The sequence below is a fragment of the Hyperolius riggenbachi genome, chromosome 5 (assembly GCF_040937935.1).
Source record: "Hyperolius riggenbachi isolate aHypRig1 chromosome 5, aHypRig1.pri, whole genome shotgun sequence".
In the NCBI taxonomy this organism is placed as follows: domain Eukaryota; kingdom Metazoa; phylum Chordata; class Amphibia; order Anura; family Hyperoliidae; genus Hyperolius; species Hyperolius riggenbachi.
Genome location: NC_090650.1, coordinates 25,285,277 through 25,303,323, shown reverse-complemented (window position 1 = coordinate 25,303,323; position 18,047 = coordinate 25,285,277). Strand labels below are relative to the sequence as shown.

The following is an 18,047-nucleotide window of genomic DNA, read 5'->3' as shown; positions in this document are numbered from 1 at the left end:
CAGCGTTTGAAATCGAGAGAAGGCGGGTAAGCGGCGAGTGACGTCACCCATCGCCTGGCCGCTCTAGCTCCTATGCGCTCTATGATTTTGTCCTGCTAAAGGGCGGGGACTGATACACCGTTACAGCCGCCATCTTGCTGCAGGCAACTGAGGAGAGGAGACCGGTGAGTATACTAGAAGCGTAACACCGCAGACCCGCTGCTACTGAGGAGCTGTGAGTTATTGTGCGACCCTCTGTGGATAATGAACGAGGTGACCATGGAAGGACCCGTGGAGTAGGCATGACAGGTCCTCTTCATCTGCCCTCCACACAGCTCCCCACAGCTCTCTCCCAATCCTGAGGATTGCACGGATTACTATTAATCACAAGATGGATCTTTCATTATATTTAAAGGACAACTGAAGTGAGAGGTATATGGAGGTTGACATAGTTATTTCCCTTTAAACAAATACCAGTTGCCTGGCAGCCCTGCTGGTCTATTTGGTTGCAGTAGTGTCTGAATAACACCAGAAACATGCATGCAGCTAATCTTGTCAGATCTGACAATAATGTTAGAAACGCCTGATCTGCTGCATGCTTGTTCAGGGTCTGTGGCTGAAAGTAGTAGAGGCAGAGGACCAGCAGGGCAGCCTGGCAATTGGAATTGTTTAAAGAAAATCTGTAATGAAAAAAACCTCCCCTGGGGGGTACTCACCTCGGGTGGGGGAAGCCTCTGGATCCTATTGAGGCTTTCCCCGTCCTCCTCGGTCCCATGGTGGTGGCGAAAATCCTCCCGGAGCTGTGGTGGTGTAAATATTTACCTTTTGGCTCCAGTGCAGGCGCAGTATCCACTCTTCCCACGGAGGTAGGCAAAAATAGCCGATCTCCGTCGGGCCGCTCTACTGCGCAGGCGCAAGTCTCCTGCGCAGTAGAGCGGACCCGACGGAGATGGGCGATTTTTGCCTATCTCTGTGGGAAGAACCGCAACGGCGCCCCCACTGGAGCCAGAAAAGGTTAATATTGCACAGCGTGACAATTGTCGCCTGTGCGCTCCGTGGGCTGCAGCGAGATCGCTGTGGCACACAGGAGGACGGGGGAAGCCTTAATAGGGTCCAGAGGCTTTCCCCTACTGAGGTGAGTACCCACCAGGGGAACTTTTTTCAGTACAGGTTTTCTTTAAAAGGTAAGTATATGACATCCTCCATATACCTCTTGCTAAAGGTTCCCTTTGAGGCCTCTTGCACACTGCAAGCAATTCAGATTCAGATTCCGCTTTTTAATCAGTTTTTACATCCGATTCAGATTTGCAGTGTGCAGGGAGCAAACTGCAAATCGGAATCTGAATCGGATGTAAAAACTGATTAAAAAGCGGAATCTGAATCGCTTGCAGTGTGCAAGAGGCCTAAACAAGACCAGAATATCATGGACCAAGACTGCTCAGAACAGAGAACAGTGGCAAGCCTTTACTGATGCCCTTTGCTCCAGTCCAGGGACATAGCAGTATTTGTATGATTTCAGATGAACATTGAAAGCTTGTAACTAACGTGACCGTTTCGAATCAGAACAAGAGTGTCAGATGCAGGCATTATAATATTCAAAATTTGCAGAGAGCAAGATGGCTGCCCCCATCTTAGCTGAGTTGAGGCAGAGGCTGGGGAAGCGCTAGCCTCTAGGTGCAGAGCCCAGTGGGTGCACATCTGGCTACCTATACTACTGGGGGGTGGGGGGAGGCTGGCTATCTATACTAGGGGGAGGCTACTTAACACTGGTAGGCACAGCTGGCTATCTAAAGAAGGGGGGTGGGGGCACTTTGGAATCTCCACCTCTAATGCTGGAGAGCCTTGCCCTGGCCTCCATGACAAGGACAATATAGAGCACCTAAGCTAAGAAAGCTAAAAATCAGAGCCTGTCAGTGACTGGCTCTGTCTTAATTAGGAACGTAGAAGGATTGCGGGTTTCAATACCTGTCCTGACCTGTCCTCTTCGGTGACAGGTGAAGCTCTGCTCCCCTCTCCTCTTAGGCAGTACAGCCACGTTTCCAGAGACTGCCGAATCTATTCGGAAACCGCGGCCTGCCCCCAGCTCCACAGCCACCAATAGTCAGCAGCTGCCTAGCTGGGGACTGGCTGTGGCAATGCAGATGGCTTGCCACTGCCTCGGTGGCAATTTATGAAAGAAAGTCGCCAGGGACTTTTCTCTGAGGAAGCGATCACCTGCACCCCCCCCCCCCCCCCCCCAAATCTGTCCTGTCATGACAGGCTCTGTCATTTTTCGGTTAGGTACTCTTTAACACTGTTGACCCGGGTTCTCTTGATTTATTTATTTTTTTATTTTTTTTACGTTAGGGATGGTCAGCTAGGTAATATTTCCATTTTTGCATGTAAATTTAATGCGTCTTGGAACTGAGCCAATCAGAGGCACTTCTTGACAATTTGAATTTGACCAAATCAAAGCTGCAATACATTTGCATGCTGGCTGAAATGTCTGGTATCTTATTGACAATCTGTTGATAGGACTTCTGCTTCCAATTATCTGCACACTCTGTCCTTCTTTTAGATCATGTCCACCCTTTTCCCTTCGCTCTTCCCGCAAGTCACCGACTCTCTGTGGTTTAACCTGGACAGGCCATGCGTGGATGAGAACGAGCTGCAGCAACAGGAGCAGCAGCACCAGGCGTGGGTGAGTCAGAGGCCATTGCAGCATCTCCAGAGCTCATCTATCACCCGCAACAGCCTCCGTTCACAATACATGTGCAGTACAGACATTTTTAAAGGACAACTGAAGTAAGAGGTATTTGGAGGCTGACATATTTATTTCCTTTTAAAGAGACACCGAGCAATTTTTGGGTACCAGGAGTCGGAATCGTGGTTTCCTAAACTGAGGAGTCGGATGATTTTTGTACAGACTTATTTCTAAGCCAAAAATCAGTCGTTTTGCCGCTGGGATGTGGCGAATCTGCTTAGGATTTAAAGAGACGCTGAAGCGAGAATAAATCTCGCTTCAGTGCTTATATTCAGCAGGGGCACACGTGCCCCTGCTAAAACGCCGCATTCCTGCGGCTAAACGGGGGTCCCTTACCTCCCAAATCCCCTCCGTGCAGCGAGGGATCACTTCCGCATTGAGGCATGGCTAATGGCCGCAGCCCTGTCTCACGCGCGTATCTCCGCCTCTCCCCCGCCCCTCTCAGTCTTCCTTCGCTGAGAGGGGCGGGGGAGAGGCGGCGATGCGCCTCTGATAGACGGCGCTGAGAGGCAGGGCTGCAGCCGTTAGCCCTGCCTCAACAGCAGCAAAATCTACGACCAAGTTGGTCGTTGATTTTGCAGGGGGGGGTTGGGGGGTAAGGGACCCCCGTTTAGCCGCGGGATTGCGGCGTTTTAGCAGGGGCACACATGCCCCTGCTGAATATAAGCACTGAAGCGAGATTTATTCTCGCTTCAGAGTCTCTTTAATGCTGATGCTGACTGGATAATAAATTAAGGTAAAAAAAAAAGAGACTTCAGTGTCTCTTTCAGCAATATCTGTTTCCTGGCTATCCTTCTGATCCTCTGCTTCTGATACTTTTAGCCATAGACCCTGAACAAGCATGCAGCATATCGGGTGTTTCAGACATTATTGTCAGATCTGACTGGATTAGCTGCATGCATGTTTCTTGTGTGATGGAGACACTACTGCAGCTACGTAGCTCAGCAGGGCTGCCAGGCAACTGGTATTGTTTAAAAGGAAACAAATATGGCAGCCTCCATGTACCTCTCACCTCTTCAGTTATCCTTTTAACCTATTTTGGTTCCTGGACGTAGTTTCTACGTTCAGGAACCATGCGCGCTCCCGCGGCCGATCGCGCGCGTGCACACGCACTCCCGGCCGCGGATTCGGTAGCCAGGCAATCAGTGAATCGGGCTACGGTGCCCGATCATTGATTCCTCTCCCCCGATGAAAAAGCGACAGCTTCTCTCAGAAGCTGCGCCTTTTCTGGCCGTTCCCTCTGCGATGAGTCACTCTAAGCGTGTGTTACGCTTAGAGTGACGTCATGTAAACAAACTCATGGCCGCCATCTTGTGGCCAAAAAGTAATACTACACCTGTAAAAAAAAAAAAAAAAATTTTAAATTAACACACATTTACATTATAAATCTATTGTTTACCTCCCACCCTCCCAAAACTACCCAAATAAAATGTTTACAATAAAAAAAAAAAAAACCATTACAATAAAAAAAAAAAAATGTAAATATTTACCTAAGGGTCTAAACTTTTTAAATATCAATGTAAAGATGAAATATTTCTATATTTTTTTTATTTTAAACTTGTTAATAGTGGTAGATGCAAAATGGAAAAAATGCACCTTTATTTCCAAATAAAATATTGTCGCCATACATTGTGATAGGGACATAATTTTAATAGTGTTATAACCGGGACATATGGGCAAATACAATACGTGAGTTTTAATTATGGAGGCATGTATTATTTTAAAACTATAATGGCTGAAAACTGAGAAATAATGAATTTTTTCCGTTTTTTCTTATTCTTCCTGTTAAAATGCATGTACAGTAAAGTGGCTCTTAGCAAAATGTATCCCCCAAAGAAAGCCTAATTGGTGGCGGAAAAAACAAGAGATAGATCAGTGCATTGTGATAAGTAGTGATAAAGTTATAGGCTAATGAATGGGAGGTGAACATTTCTCACGTGAAAACGACGGAACCTGAATGGGTTAAGGAAAAATTACCAACAGCGGTCATTTCTTCACCTAAAACAGCCAGGTACTTACAGGTGGTTAAAAATAAAAAATAAATCTGTAAATAAGGATGAAACTTTTTTTTTTTTTTTTTTTTTTTTTTTTACTGCACTTTTTCCACCAACTTCAGGTGGAAAACATTGTGTATGTGGCCATGGTCATACTTTCGGTAATCTTTCGACACGTAATTACCACATGCAGTAACTCATTGGGAATAGAGGTCATTGTGCCATCAGCATTGCACTGTCCACTGACGCTGCTATTCTCCCCTCCGCAGCTCCAGAGTATAGCTGAGAAAGACAACAATCTGGTGCCCATTGGAAAACCAGCCTCTGAGGTAAGATAGCCCCGCCTCTGAGGTAGGATAGCCCACTGTGCCTCCTGTGATTGGAACGTCAGACTGCCCAGAGTGGTTGTGTAAGGATGAAAGCTTATTGATGGTCTGCCAGTGGCTTTGATTTGCTATCACATCTTCCACTTCTGGTCAGGGCAGTTTCATGTTGGGAATATTTTCAGCTTATTTCTACTGAGTAATTATACCCCCTAATGCGTTTCTGTATCTCTTGGGAAGTACTGTGGCCTCTACATCCTAACTTCCAAGGTCTCTATTCCCATCTCTTAAGGTCCTTTTCAAAGGGTACCTGAGATGGAGTAAAAGGAAGAAATTACATACCTGTGGTTTCCTCCAGACTGAGCCCTCCCTCGCCATCCTTCTGTGCTGCCTGGATCCTCTGCATTTACCCCTGGTAAATCCTTTAGTCTGGGCCAGTCGGCACAGGAGGGCTTTCTGGGGCTAATTGCTGATGATCCAATCAGTGCAGAAGGACAACTGAAGTCAGAGGGATATTGACACTGCCAAATTTATTTACTTAACAACCTGGTCTCCCTTTCATTATATGACCACTTTGAAGAGTACCTAAGGTAAAAATCCCAAGTCAGCCTTCCCCCACCTTCTTGGCAGTGCTGTCACAGCCATGTCTCCAGAGACCGCCGAAGCTTGGTGGCAACTTCTTTTTTTTTTTTTTTTTTCAAATGACAGACTCTGTCATTTTTACCTTAGGCACTCTTTATAGTGTATGGGGGGGGGGGGGATATAAAACCTGTGTACACACCTGGGACTTCCTCCGGCCTGATCGCTCCTTCACGCCGTCCTATGTTGCCTGCAGCCTCCGCAACTGGCCCTGGTAAGTCGTCCAGTCTGTGCAAGCACAGAACGCTACGGGAGCGGGACAGGGGAGCGCGCACAGCCCGCCTGCACCTGGGCAGTATGCCCTGGACTGAAGGACTTTCTGGGGCAATTTGTGGAGGCTGCAGGCAGTGGATGATAGAGGCATGGGAGCGATCAGTCTGGAGCGGGAGGAAGCACCTGGTATGTATAATATATTTTTTTTATTATTATTATTATTATAATCCCTCCCCCCGCCCCCTCAGGTTTACTTTAACCTCCCTAGCGGTAACCCCTGAGCTACACTCGTGGTATCCGCTGGGAGGTCCATGCAGAACATTGCACGCAGCGGGCGATTTCACTCCCCTCCCAGGCGATCCAGATGCTGGCGGCCATTCCTCTTCCTGTCCACGGGAGCTCTGCATCCCCTTGGTGAGATCGCTAACTGTCGTCATGACAACCGGCAATCTCACTATAGGGTTGCAGCACCACCTGGAGGACGGAGGGAGAATAGGGGCCCGGGGAGGTCAGGAAGTGCTGGGCTGCTCCAAGCTCTCTTGTGGTATTTATTTTTTTTTTGCTTTTAGGGTCTAAAGGCACATGAAAAAATAGCACCGCTTTTCGACCCTAAAATCAGGAAGCAATCATACCACCAGGAGGGTGAAGGAAAATGTGATAGGAGGGGGGGTCAGTTTCCAATTTGGGCTGGACAAAGCTTGATTTTCTTCAGCTAAAGTTTGACAGCTGTTTTTTAAGTACCATATTTTTGGCGTATAAGACACCCCGGACTATAAGACACCCCTAAGTCTAGAGGGCAAAAACCAGGCAAAGAAATGAACTACACCTGATGTGTCCATGGTCCAGGAGCGTCTTGTAGATGTTCTCTGCCAATTATTGTCCCCTTCTGTCCCCAGTGTTACCCCTTCTGACCCGCGTTTATGTGAAAGTTTCATGTACACTAAAGGTACCCATACGCTACACAATTATTTTTGTCCACGTAGATGTTAGATTTGATAAAAACCTGTAATTGGGCAGAAATTGTGGCTAACCACAGTGCAACAGTTATCCCAAGGGCATCATCCCATGATCAGGATGGGCATGTGGTGTGTTTTTTTTTTTTTTTTTTTTCTCCCCTTACCATGCCCTTACCATACCCTTGACCTGCGATCTTTGCCGTAATAATGATAGGTGCTGCGGTAGAATAGTGTGTGTGTGGTAGGGGGGGGGGGGGGAAGCTTTTCCATAAGAAAAATTCTAGCACTTTGGGAAGTTTAGAAGTGAACTTTTCTGCCTGGCCTCCGCCTCCTGTAACTCCGCCCCTTGTCTGCCCTCAGCCTTACGATGAGGAGGAGGAAGAGGATGATGAAGATGACGAGGACAGTGAGGAAGACTCTGAGGATGACGAGGACATGCAGGACATGGATGAGATGAATGACTACAATGAGTCTCCAGATGATGGAGAGATCGAGGTACGTCAGGGATAATACAAATTCTGAATACTTCCAATTGACCTGTTTAACTTGCAAACGATGACCTCAAGCCAATTCCTTGTGCAATGGCTGTGAGTTCAGGATCCAAGCTAGATTGATGGGCCACTTGCTACCAGAATATAGAATTTCCCCTTTCTTCCCATTTACCAGGACTAAAAAACTAAAGTATTTTCATGTGAGCAATCAATCTCCCAGTGCAGGTATTAGAAGTTTTACTATATGATGGTTTGTTATTCATTGTATATTGATACAGGCACATGGTGTGCACTAAGTCTAGTCTAACCAGATTCTACTGTAAAGCATTTTAATCCAAAAGCCTCATCTTATAAAACGGAAGGCAAACTCAAGTGAGACTAAAGTGGTGAAAAGACAATTGTATCTATAGTCCTTCAAGGGGTTCTCCAATGTTTTTTAAAAACAAAGCTGCAACGTGCGTCCTCGCTTCCGCCTTCGGGAGCTTACTGCGCAGTACAAGAAAACTTGGTACTGCGCAGTAAGCTCCCGGAGGCGGGAGCGAGGACATGCGTGGCTTTGCATCCGCAGTAACATTCGTCTAGTTAGACAAATAATTGGACAGTGACCCGCGGCAGGGAACGGAGGAGGATTCTTCGGTGATGCCGCAGGACAGGATATCTGCAGGGGCCGGTAGAAGCCCCAGGTAAATGACACTTTTTGTTTTTTAAAAAAACAGCACAGAACCCCTCTCAGGATCCATCCTTTGGATGTCGCCCGTCTGGGATCAGGATTTGATCCCGCTGGGCCGGGCCGCACAGACCCTGATGAGTGCTCTGTTGCTATGTGGAGGGGCAGAGGGATGACAGAGTGGCGCAGGCGTGACGTCACGCGGGGGAGCAGCGTGCACAAAAGAATCGGCCGTCGCTGGGGGTGAGTTGATCCACCAGGCAGATCGCTTGCAGATTGCTTGCAGGGTCGGGAGCCTCTGTACATGCCTGATTATTGGCTGAGTCGGTCATTATAGTCCGCCTAAGCTGACTTTAGTCATGCGTGTGTACGAGACTTTAGAATCCCATTGTCTAATCTCAGTTAAAACTTCCTACTATGTAAATTATTGAACGCCGCACTACAATGAAGGCTTAATGCAAAGCGCACATATTTTTCATGCTACTAAATATATATATATATAAAAAAAAAAGATAACGTAGGGGTCAAGGAGAGAGTATCTGCATGTGTAATCAGAGACAGGCTACATACCAATAGACAGCAATATATAGATTATAAGAAGTATTTCTGATGCTTAATATGCACCCTAGATGAAAGAAGTCTCAGGTTTTATACTCACCTGGGGCTTCCTCCAGCCCCCTTGAGGCCACTTGGTCCCTTGTCGTTTCATGCTTCACCACGCACATTTCCTGTAGCATGCCTAATAAGAGGTATATATCGACACCTCACCTGCTTATGTCATAGGGAAGGGAGGCAGGTTACACCGGTTGAATGGGGATTCTGGAATGCGTAGATGAGGACGGTAGTGTGTGTGCCAGGAAGGTGGGCAGGAGAGTGGAGAGGAGGCAGGTGCCAGGTGGCCCAAACTGTATGTCTAAACTCCGCCCCCTAGATTTTACTGCCTGAATCGCATGACTCGGATGGCTTCATGGTAGGTCCGGCCCTGGTGCGAAGCCTCCTGGAAGATCCCTCTTCTTGGCTAAAGATTCTGTTGTATTCCTACGCCTCTAGTTCTCTATAAAATCAGTCCAATTCAGCCTGTTTTTATTCTTGTTTTTGTTATTTTAGGCTGACATGGAAGGAGCTGAACAGGACCAGGACCAGTGGATGATCTGACCACACCCCCGACTGTGCGATCTTCCCCTCCCACACCTGCTGATTGGCCGCTGCTACTAATTTATTAACGTGACCGTAAAAGTACTGCGTGACATCCGCCCGTGACCTGCTTGTGACTTGCTCCATGGCTGGTGTGTGCCATCTGGACGAGGAGGTGTTACTCTGTTTTCTGTGAAAATGAGAGGCGAGCTTCTTGTAAATATTTTATACCATGAGTCTGGCTGCATACTGGCGCCTGCCCTGCGTGTGACCACAGCCAGTAACTAAGTCATGAAACTCGTGTCATATTGTGCGTTTCTGTGTGTCTGTATCATTATATGATCTGTGCCTGCTCTGTTACACAGCAAATAAAGTTATTTTTGTTTTGATTTACATTTTCTGCTCAATACCCAACATGGAGCAAACATTTAATCATTAGCACGGTGGCGTAGTGGATAGTGCTCTCGCCTTGTAGCGCTGGGTTCCCAGTTTGAATACCAGTTAGAGCACTATCTGCATGGAGTTTGCAGGTTCTCCCTGTGTCTGTGTGGGTTTCCCCAGTGTGCTCCGGTTTCCTCCCATACCCCAAAAACATACAGATAAGTTATGAATAACCAAGGAAATCCCGCTGCACCAAATGGTAGGGTGAAGTAGAAAATCTTTATTCTTGAATCTTTAAAGCGAACCCGAGGTGTGTTTAAAGAATGTTATCTGCATACAGAGGCTGGATCTGCCTATACAGCCCAGCCTCTGTTGCTGTCCCAAACCCCCCTAAGGTCACCCTGTACTCTGCAATCCCTCATAAATCACAGCCGTGCTGTGAGGCTGTGTTTACATCTGTAGTGTCAGTCTCAGCTGCTCCCCCGCCTCCTGCATAGCTCCAGTCCCTGCCCCCGTCCCTTCCCTCCAATCAGCAGGGAGGGAAGGGATGCAGGCGGGGACTGGAGTTCTGCAGGAGGTGGGGAGAGCAGCAGACTGATACTATAGAGATAAACACAGCCAGCTCTGACAAGCTGTTTGTCAGCAGCGTGGCTGTAATTTATGAGGGATTGCAGAGTGCAGGGGGACCTTAGGGGGGGGTTTGGGATAGCAACAGAGGCTGGGCTATATAGGCAGATCCAGCCTCTGTATGCAGATAATATTCTTCAAACCCACCTCGGGTTCTCTTTAATCCATCATCAGTGTTACAATTAAAAGCTGATACAGATAAGTTAATTGGCTTCGCCTTAACCTGCCTGGCGTTCTATTAAGATCGCCAGGGAGGCTGCGGGAGGGTTTTTTTTAAATAAAAAAAAAACTATTTCATGCAGCCAACTGAAAGTTGGCTGCATGAAAGCCCACTAGAGGGCGCTCCGGAGGCGTTCTTCCGATCGCCTCCGGCGCCCAGAATAAACAAGGAAGGCCGCAATGAGCAGCCTTCCTTGTTTTGCTTACATCGTCGCCATAGCGACGAGCGGAGTGACATCAGCCGACGTCCTGACGTCAGCCGCCTCCGATCCAGCCCTTAGCGCTGGCCGGAACTTTTTGTTCTGGCTGCGCTGGGCTCAGGCGGCTGGGGGGACCCTCTTTCGCCGCTGCTCGCGGCGGATCGCCGCAGAGCGGCGGCAATCAGGCAGCACACGCGGCTGGCAAAGTGCCGGCTGCGTGTGCTGCTTTTTATTTGAGCCAAATCGGCCCAGCAGGGCCTGAGCGGCAGGCTCCAGCGGTACTGGACGAGCTGAGCTCGTCCAGACCGCCCAGCAGGTTAAAGGATACCACAACTGACATGTGGCATAATGAGATAGACATGGGTATGTACAGTGCCTAGCACACAAATAACTATACTGTGTTCCTTTTTTTCTTTCTCTGCCTGAAAGAGGTAAATATCAGGTATGTAAGTGGCTGACTCAGACAGGAAGTGACTACAGTGTGACCTTCACTGATAAGAAATTCCCCCTTTTTTTTTTATCTCTTTCTTGCTCTCAGAAGCCATTTTCTTCTAGGAAAGTGTTTTATAGTTGGAATTTCTTATCAGTGAAGGTCACACTGTAGTCACTTCCTGTCTGAGTCAGCCACTTACATACCTGATATTTACCTCTTTCAGGCAGAGAAAGGAAAAAAAGGAACACAGCATAGTTATTTGTGTGCTAGGCACTGTATATAACCATGTCTATCTCATTATGCCACATGTCAGTTGTGGTATCCTTTAAAGGAGTTCTGTTAGGGGTTTCTGAGGAGGAAACCAGACACTTACCTTGGGCATCTATCAGCCCCCTGCAGCGGTAATGTCCCACGGCGGCGTCCTCCCATCTGCGGTTCTCCGCCGCCGGCCCCGGTCTAGCGCGGCATGGGATCCAACTGCGGCTGCGCTAAAGTGGCCGCGCACCCGCTCGCTTCCGCCTGCGTCATCGGAAGCTTACTGCGCAAGCGCAGTACAAGGCTCCGTTGTACTGCGCCGGCGCAGTAAGCCTCAGATGACGTGAGCGGAGGCGCGGCAACGCGCATTGTTCGTCTGTGTGACAGACTAATAATAGCCCGGTGCCGGCTGCAGGGAACGGCGGATGGGAGCAGGACGGCGTGGGACATTACCGCTGCAGGGGGCTGATAGAAGCCCCAGGTAAGTGGCAGTTTTTCTCCTCAGGAACCCCCACAGAACCCCTTTAAGGTGCGTACACACATGCGACTATAGTCGTTTGAAATGCTCATTCCCTGATCATATCAAACAACGATCGTTTAAAAAAAAAAATCCAACAATCCATTAACTCAAACGATGGACGAGCTAGATCGTTAAAAATGAAAGATCTGCCTTGGTGGATTTTTTTTAAACGACGATAGTTTGCAAAAGAAGTACATCGTTAGAAAACGGTCGTTCATACTAGGCTTGACATGCGCATTTTGTTATATCTCCATAGAACCTTTCATTTTTATGCGCAAGCGCAACAGTTACTTTTCGCGATGTAACGTTCGTTTTATGAATGTGTCCTGTGACACGTTAATTGCTACATGATTATACCAGAATTATCATTTTAACAGGACAGAGTGTATTTTTGTATGTTTTGTCAACGCTATATTATGTAAATGCTCTACCTACATACCTACAGTATGAAATCTTGTACTGTATTGTAATATACTTAACGTTAGTTTTACAGTGTAACGTACGTTTTGAACCGTTCGTTACGTGCGGGCGGAACTTGCTATGATGTCACTTCCAGGAACAGTATGTAACGTTCCAGATCGTTCATTAACAAACGATCAGATCGTTACACACCTTTAAAAGCTAACTTTACTTAGGTCGTTCTTTTGTCAATTAAAAGATCGTTCGTTCACAACGAACGATCGTTGTCGTATGTGTGTACGTAGCTTACGACTATGATACATACTCTACCATACATACATAGACATATGACTATGGTAGGGATTAGACTGTGAGCCCCTCTAAGAATCAGTTAAGTGACAAGACCGTATATACTGTACTCTGTACAGTGCTGTGGAAGATGGTACTATATAAGAACTAAATATTGATTAGCGTTTTTTTTAAATCGCAGAAAAATTGCTGTGATTTTGGTGTATGCGATCGTGAAGTCGCAGCGATTTTTAAAAACCGCTAATCGCAAAACACTCAGAAAAGCGCTTCTAGTGTGAATGGGCCCTAAGGCCTCTTTTCCATGACCAGTTGAACTGTGTGCTCAACGAGCAGTTGCCAGGCAGCAGTGAGCAGTTACCAGGAAGCAGTTGTGAGAGTTTGATACGCGTTTCACTGCCAATCAACTGCCCGTGGAAAAGAGGTTTTAAAGTGACAGCATGTGCAGGGCCTTTGCATTATCAGTAATTGCAATCAATGAGTGACTTTCCTGAGTTTAGTAATTAAGGGGCACTATGGCGACAAATTGTAAAATTTAAAACGTGCAAACATAGACAAATAAGAAGTATGTTTTTTCCAGAGTAAAATTAGCCATAAATTACTTTTCTCCTATGTTGCTATCACTTACAGTAGGTAGTAGAAATCTGACCGAAGCAACAGGTTTTGAACTAGCCTATCTCTTCATAGGGGATTCTCAGCAAGGCTTTTATTCTTTATAAATATATTCCCTAAAAAAGGATTTAAACAATGATGCTGGCCCGCTTCCCTGTTCGTTAGTTTTTTTTTTGTTTTTTTTTGGCAGTTGGACAGAGCAACTGCCATTCACTAAGTGCTTTTGAAAATAAATCCCTGAGAATCCCCCAAGAAGAGATGGACTAGTCCAAAACCTGTTGCTTCTTTCAGATTTGTACTACTTACTGTAAGTGACAGCAGCATAGGAGAAAAGTAGTTTATGGCTCATTTTACTCTGGAAAAAACCTACTTCTTATATTTGTATAGGTTTGCACATATATTAAATGTTACAATTTTTCACCATAGAGCCCCTTTAAATTTGCATAATTACTATTAGAAACAAAATTACCTCCATTTCGTAATTAAAATAACTTTACTTCTAAAGAAAAGCTCGGGGTATATCGCGCAGGAGGATTTCTCAGGCCCTGGTGGGCCGATTTGCATAATTTTTTTTTTTTTTTTGTTACACGCAGCTAGCACTTTGCTAGCTGCGTGTAACTTCTGATCGCCGCCGATCCACCGCTACCCACCATGCAGCCCCCCCCCCCGCGCAGCCTGGCCAATCAGTGCCAGGCAGCGCTGAGGGGTGGATCGGGACTCCCTCTGACGTGACGACGTCCATGATGTTGGTGACGTCATCCCGTCGCCATGGCGACCGGGGAAGTCTAGCAGGAAATTCTGTTCTGAACGGGATTTCCTGCTTACTCTGATCGCCGAAGGCGATCGGAGTGGGTGGGGGGATGCCGCTGTGCAGCGGCTATCATGTAGCGAGTCCAGGGAGGAGGGAGGAAGGCCACTAGACACCAGGGAACTATAGGAGGAGGGCAATAGACACCTGGGAACTTTTTAAGGTATGGTATTAGCCTGGTGATCTCATCTCTAATCTGCTGAGAGTGGGTGAGTGATGCAGGGCTGGTGCAGCACATACCCGGCATCCTGGGGATTAGATGCTGCAGGCCAGCAGGGAGGAGATGATATGGGAGGAGGTGCAGCATATACCCGGCATCCTGGGGATCAGATGCTGCTGGCCAGCAGTGAGGAGATGCTATGGGAGGAGGTGCAGCACATACCCGGCATCCTGGGGATCAGATGCTGCAGACAAGCAGGGAGGAGGGGCTAGTGCTATGGGAAGAGGTGCAGCACATACCCGGCATCCTGGAGATCAGATGCTGCGGCCTAGCAGGGAGGAGATGCTATGGGAGGAGGTGCAGCACATACCCGGCACCCTGGGGATCAGATGCTGCAGGCCAGCAGGGAGGAGATGCTATGGGAGGAGGTGCAGCACATACCCGGCAACCTGGGGATCAGATGCTGCAGACAAGCAGGGAGGAGATGCTATGGGAGGAGGTGCAGCTCATACCCGGCATACGCTGGGGCAGATATACCTACGCTGGTACAGCAGTACTACCTACACTGGGGCAGCTGTACTACCTATACTGGGGAAACTTTATTACCTATACACGCCCACTTTCCAGTGTATAGACATGCCCCTTTTTTGGCCATGCCCCCTGAATCAAAAAGCTACCCCCTAGAGATGATCCAGCACCGGCATCGCACCCCCTAAAAAAAATTCCTGGAGAGGCCACTGTCCACGTGGGATCTTTTCTCATAGTTTAGGCAACAATCAGGAAAATATCAGCAGGCAGTACAAGGGACTGTACTACTTCCTGCACTAGATGTAGCACCCCTCCCCCTTCCTGTCCCGTGGGAAATGTGTCTCCTCGCCCTCCACACAAAGCCTGCAGTGAGTGAATGTGCAGAGCAGCAGGGTGAGTAGAGAAAATGATTGCTGTGCTGCAGCTGGGACATTAGCAGGGAGAGGTGGCAGGATGTGTTGGGAAATGTCTGTACAAAACACATCATCGGGTGTCAAATTCCCCAGGTACGCCACTGCCCGGAGGAAACCCATGCAGGGAGAACATACAAACTTACTGCAGATAGAGTTAGCTCCTAACCGCACATATGCAGTAAAAGAGAGCGCTCCTGCACTTGTGGTACTCACACATGCATGGTTCAGAATCGCTCGTTACCGGATTGGGGAACTTCCAGGAGGCTAAGAGGATTTTTAATTACGTGATCTGACTTTCAGCTCCCTTAGACCTCTTTTCCACGAACTGTTGAGCTGTGTGCTCAGCAAGCAGTTACCAGGCAGCAGTCAACAGATACCAGGCAGCTACAAGCAGTTACCAGGCAGCAGTCAGCAATTGTGAGAGTTTGAGAGGCATTTCACTGCCTGTCAGTCAACAGTTCATGGAAAAGAGGCCTAAGTGACCTCCAAGTCCAATCAAATGTTCTGTTGCAGCCAAATAAAAGTCCGCTACCCTGGAGCTACTGTGCATGCGGTGTTCCGGGCAGTGCGCCTCCTCAATTGCACGCCTGTAGTGTGATCATCTGTGCAGTAAGTAACGGCTTGTGACTATGCAGGCACAGAATGTTCCCAGCCACAGCAGCACAATAAAGCAGGCTGAGGCCCAGTGCACACCAAAACCGCTAGCAGATCCGCAATATGCTAGCGGTTTTGGGAGCAGATTTCAGAGCGATTCTAGGTATGTTTAGAGCGGATTTCTTTTGGTACATGGAAAAATTGGAAACAAGCACCACTAACAAAATATGAAAAACGTAGAATAGGGCCTAGGCGTGCTATGGGCTGAATTAGACTACAAAACTCAAAAAGAAGGAAAGTAACCCTACAAGCACCACACTGGACCAAAATGTAGAAATAAATGAAAAAACTATCTTTATTGTAATATCACAGGAATAATAAAAACATGTAAAAACAAAGCCATAGGTCTGGGGTTCCAATTATAAATGATCAATTATGCACTAGCACTGCTAATACATGATAAAGACAATAATAATGCCACAGTGCATAGTGTAACAATAACAACATACTCTCATAAGTGCCCAACCAAAATAAACAACATCAAAGTCAAAATCTACATTCCAAGAATAAAAATGATTATATGTATATGTATGAATAGATCACTATACAAAAAAGTGCAGATATATGAGGCGATATGAATACCAGAGAATGATATACAATACAAAGTGACGACGTGCAACAAGAGAAAAAATTGATCAATGCTCAGTGCAAAAAACAGCAATACAATTGATACCATGAACAATGGTTAGGACTGAGTGTGCAAAATGCTGAGGAGGAACAAAGATATGAAGGATAAAGGGGATACTCACAATTGGAAGGCACAAGAGAGAGGAAAGGGGAACCCCAGGCTAACTTAGTGCACCTCGCGGGAAAACGCCCGCTTCTGAGGAGGCTCAGAGCGGATTTCTACACATGCCTAGCGGTTTTGGCTGCGTTTTTGTGTAGCAGATTACACAAATTGTTACAGTAACAGCTGTACTGCTCTGAAGTAGCGTTTTCCAGAGCGGTTTGCGTTTTTCCTATCCTTTACATTGAGGCAGAAACGCTTCTGCAAACCGCAAACGTGCTGCAGGAGGTACGTTTGCGGTTTGCTACAATCCTCAAACCGCCAGTGTGCAGCATCCCATTGTAATACATTAACCGAGCGGTTTGACAGGCGGATGCGGCTGGCGGATCGCATCAAAAACCGCTCGGTGTGCACTGGGCCTGAGAGACTAGAGTCTGGGAGAATCCCCAGGTAAGTATAAATCCCTGAGGGCCTATTTCCACGCCGAATCCGCAGTTTCCCCGCAGGCAAATCGCGCGGGGAAACTGCCATAAGGATCAATAGCACTGCCGGCCGAATCGTGTGCGCTAGCGATTCGGCCGGCATCTCCATCCGAAATGGCGTGGGAGGCTGCGAATCCCATCCCCGCAGACACGAAAGTGCCGCAGCGCGTATCCCAGACGCGTGCAGCTCAAATGGAAACGGGCCCTAAAGTACACCAGAGATGGCCAAATAAAAAGACCAAAGGACACTCGAGGCGAAAATAAACGAATGAACTATATGATTGTATCTATCTTCCTTCTCCTAAAAATTACTTTTTAAGATATTCCAGTTTTATTTTATGCTTAAAGAGAACCAGAGATGAAGCAACCTCATGTATTTTACCTTATAAATCAGTGGGAACATGACAGTAAACACCTAATTTGCTCTTTGTTACATTGTTCTCTGTTTAATTTGCCTGTTATCACCTCTAAGATAAGAATCCCGACTAAGCAGTCGGTCTGGTTTTGCTACAGAATAATTATAGCTGAGACTGTGTTCTTTGCTGTCTTCAAGTCCAAGCCTGCCCCCTGCTGGCTTTGCTCAGGAATCATTATAGCTGAGTCATTATAGCAAAGCCAGACTCAATGCTCAGTCCGGGATTCTTATCTCAGCTAGATAACAGACACTTTTAGCAGTGAGGATGGAACAGAGAGCATGGTAAATGTTTTCTCTAATGTTCCCACTGATTTCTATGGTAAAATACACAAGGGTGCTTCGTCTCTGGTTCACTTTAAATCTACTTTTTAAGTTTTAAATGTTTTATTGTTTTTGCTCAATAACACATTCATTGTGTATGCCAGAGCTAAAATCTATGAACTATTGATCCTTTTTATCTCTTTCCTGCTCTCAGAAGCCATTTTCTGCTATGAAAGTGTTTTATAGTTGGCATTTCTTATCAGTGAGGGTCACACAGTAGTCACTTCCTGTCTGAGTCAGGACTGAGTCATCCACTTACATACCTGATATTTAACTCTTTCAGGCAGAGAAAGAAAAAAAAAGGAACACAGCCTAGTTATTTGTGTGCTAGGCACTGTACATACACGTCTCTCTCATCATGTCACGTCACTTCGGGTATCCTTTATACTCACATGGGGCTTCCTCCAGCCCCATGAGCACCACTCATTATTTGCTTCTGCTCGCCTGG

The 18,047-nt window shown here is 46.9% G+C and overlaps 1 protein-coding gene across 1 annotated transcript; it reads left to right on the top strand.

The window, feature by feature from the left end:
• The first annotated feature begins 55 nt into the window (after positions 1-55).
• Positions 56-9,528, top strand: ANAPC15 (anaphase promoting complex subunit 15). The gene is made up of 5 exons (XM_068235201.1): positions 56-164; positions 2,537-2,659; positions 4,986-5,045; positions 7,208-7,342; positions 9,113-9,528. The coding sequence occupies exons 2-5, from the start codon at positions 2,540-2,542 to the stop codon at positions 9,158-9,160; spliced, it is 363 nt and encodes a 120-aa protein (XP_068091302.1). The 5' UTR covers positions 56-164; positions 2,537-2,539; the 3' UTR covers positions 9,161-9,528.
• The last annotated feature ends 8,519 nt before the right edge of the window (positions 9,529-18,047 follow it).

Coding starts and splice junctions, on each gene's coding strand:
- ANAPC15 (XM_068235201.1), top strand. CDS start 2,540: ATGTCCACCCTTTTCCCTTCGCTCTTCCCGCAAGTCACCGACTCTCTG. Junction 5,046..7,207: donor TTGGAAAACCAGCCTCTGAG/GTAAGATAGCCC, acceptor GTCTGCCCTCAG/CCTTACGATGAGGAGGAGGA. Junction 7,343..9,112: donor CAGATGATGGAGAGATCGAG/GTACGTCAGGGA, acceptor TTGTTATTTTAG/GCTGACATGGAAGGAGCTGA.